General features: G+C 41.2%; 1 protein-coding gene across 1 annotated transcript in view; it reads right to left on the minus strand.

Moving 5' to 3' along the window:
- Nucleotides 1-766: 766 nt before the first annotated feature.
- Nucleotides 767-2886, minus strand: part of LOC107301480 (regulator of G-protein signaling 12-like) — a gene marked incomplete at its 5' end in the record, with an annotated part of 8785 nt that continues 6665 nt past the window's right edge. Inside the window, 2 exons of the mRNA XM_015830698.1 lie at nucleotides 767-1081; nucleotides 2084-2157. Of these exons, the coding sequence (XP_015686184.1) occupies nucleotides 868-1081; nucleotides 2084-2157 (288 nt within the window). The remainder of the gene's footprint in view (nucleotides 1082-2083; nucleotides 2158-2886) is intronic.

The raw sequence follows: 2886 nt of genomic DNA on the forward strand, positions 1-2886 counted from the left end.
TTTGTTCCTGTACTGCCCAATGCATTGCCAGCTGCCCAAATTCAGGAGGCATCGACGTGAATAAAAGAAATGTCTGAAATAGTATAGGGTTTCCTGCCTGAGCATGGGGCTGGACTAGAAGACCTCCAAGGTCCCTTCCAACTCTGTTATTCTATTCTATTCTATTCTATTCTATTCTATTCTATTCTATTCTATTCTAATTCTATTCCATTCCATTCTCTCTTCTCTTCTCTTCTCTTCTCTTTTCTTCTCTTCTCTTCTCTTCTATTCTAATTCTATTCCATTCCATTCTCTCTTCTCTTCTCTTCTCTCTTCTCTTCTCTTCTCTTTTCTTCTCTTCTCTTCTCTATTCTATTCTATTCTATTCTAATTCTACCCTGTAATTATATTCTATCCTGTAATTCTATTCTATTCTATTCTATTCTATTCTATTCTATTCTATTCTATTCTATTCTATTCTATTCTATTCTAATTCTATTCCATTCCATTCTCTCTTCTCTTTTCTTCTCTTCTCTTCTCTCTTCTTATTCTATTCTATTCTATTCTATTCTATTCTATTCTATTCTAATTCTATTCTAATTCTACCCTGTAATTATATTCTATCCTGTAATTCTATTCTATTCTATTCTATTCTATTCTATTCTATTCTATTTCTATTTCTATTTCTATTTCTATTTTGTATTCTATTCTATTCTATTCAATTCCCATTCCATTCTAAACAAATGAAGAAATAAAACTTACGCTTACCTGGAATTCTAGAAAACATACATGTAGAGATAAAGGAACTCAGTATGAAACTGCTTTATAATCCTATTACTTTGGGTGAGATTAGTGTGTCTTTTAATAAGCAACGAGGTAAGACCGTTTTTATTTATCGTAAAGAAAACGCCGTGCAATGAAACTAAAAAAAAACCCCAAAACCCAAAAACTATTATAGTTTAACGAATTACTTACTAGTCTTGCCACGAGGTTATTAAGATTCAGTCCATATTTCGCCACGACCGGACGCAGAACCTCTGTGACCGGCTTGGTGGGTTTAGCCTTTAAGCCAACCGATCGGTTTATAGGGACGAGGTCGAGCCTAAAACGGGAGAGACAAACCGAGTGAATATTTGTTACCGAGAGCCACTCGGGCTTCGTCCCACCGTCTCTTTGACAAAGTGGGAAGCTAAGAAAACTGACAACAATATCCTTTTTTCTTTTTGCATTCGGTGTATTTACGTCCAACAGGTCATAAACGTGATCGTACAGTTCACAGTTGCCATTGTGGCTTTTTTTTAAAACAACTCCCACTCGGTTGAATCTCCTCTTGGACAGGCACAATCCTGGAAACATCATCCTTGTTGCTTGGATTCAGCACTCAGAATACAGATCGTCCTTGACTTACGACATCAATTGAACTCAAAATTTCGGCCGCTCAGCCAGACGTTTGTAAAGCGAGCCTTGCCCTGTTTTATGGCCTTTCCTGCCACCGCTGTTAAGTGGATCGCCGCAGCGGATACTTTAATAACACGGTTGCTAAGGGAATCTGACTCCCCCCATGGACTTTGCCGGTCAGAAGGCTTGCAAAAGGGGACCACGTGACCTTAGGACACGACCAACGGTCGTAAGTAGGAGTCAGTTGCCAAAAGGTGTCTGAATTTTGATCACGTGACCGCAACGGGTCAGGCTACAAAGGTCGCTGAGCGTGGGCCACTGTCCCAAGTTGTTTTTCTCGGTGCTGTTATTATTATTATTATTATTATTATTATTATTTAAATTTATATACCGCCCTATCTCCCTTACGGGACTTCGAACGCTCACCAAACGAATCGTCGCTAAGTTGAGGACTGCCCAGTATAACCAAGTTGTTAAGTGACTCCGGCATTCCCCCGTTGGCTTTGCCCGCTGGAAGGTCGCGAAAGGGGATCGCACACGACCGCGGGGTGCTGCGACCGTCACAAATACGAACCCCGTTGCCGAGCGTCTGAATTTGGACCACGTGGCCCGTGGGGATGCTGCGAACAGCCGTTAAGTGTGAACGACAGTCATAAGGGAGGGAGGGAGGGAGGGAAGAGGCACCTGAGCAGCGTTCCCATCTTACCGAAATAAAGTCCGTCTTTCCAAGCGGAGACTTTGAGCATCCAGAATGCTGCTGTCCTGGTGCAGTACGAGGGGCTGCGAATATACAAGAAGAGAAGGCATCACGTTTAACGGGCGGACGGGTTCGCCGGCTGAGAACTTCCAAGGCCTCCCCTGAAGAGGGGAGGCTTTGACTCCACGGAGGACGTCTGGAGATGAGGGTTCCCATTAAGTCTTTGGTTTGCTTCAAACTGGCTTTGCTTCCGGAAGACTGAATGAAGCACGGCGGCAGCGCCACCAACCTAGTACGAAAATGCACCTGAAGGCAGGACAAGAAGCAACGGAGGGAAGGAGAGAAGCAACCTGGAGCTCAGGAGAAATTTCCTGACAGTGAGAACAATTAACCAGTGGAACTACCTGCCTCCAGAAGCGGTGAATGCTCCAACACTGGAAGTTTTTAAGAAGAGACTGGACAGCCATTTGTCTGAAATGGCATATAGGGTTTCCTGCCTGAGCAGGGGGTTGGACTAGATGACCTCCAAGATCCCTTCCAACTCGGTTATTCTATTCTATTCTATTCTAATTTTCTAATATCTATTCTATTCTATTCTATTCTATTCTATTCTATTCTATTCTATTCTATTCTATTCTATTCTACTCTATTTTCCAATATCTATTCTATTCTATTCTATTCTATTCTATTCTATTCTATTCTATTCTATTCTATTCTATTCTATTCTACTCTACTCTATTTTCTAATATTCTATTCTATTCTATTCTATTCTATTCTATTCTATTCTATTCTATTCTATTCTATTCTATTCT

This window comes from Protobothrops mucrosquamatus, unplaced genomic scaffold, assembly GCF_001527695.2.
Source record: "Protobothrops mucrosquamatus isolate PMUCROS unplaced genomic scaffold, P.Mucros_1.0 scaffold13340, whole genome shotgun sequence".
Lineage (NCBI taxonomy): Eukaryota > Metazoa > Chordata > Lepidosauria > Squamata > Viperidae > Protobothrops > Protobothrops mucrosquamatus.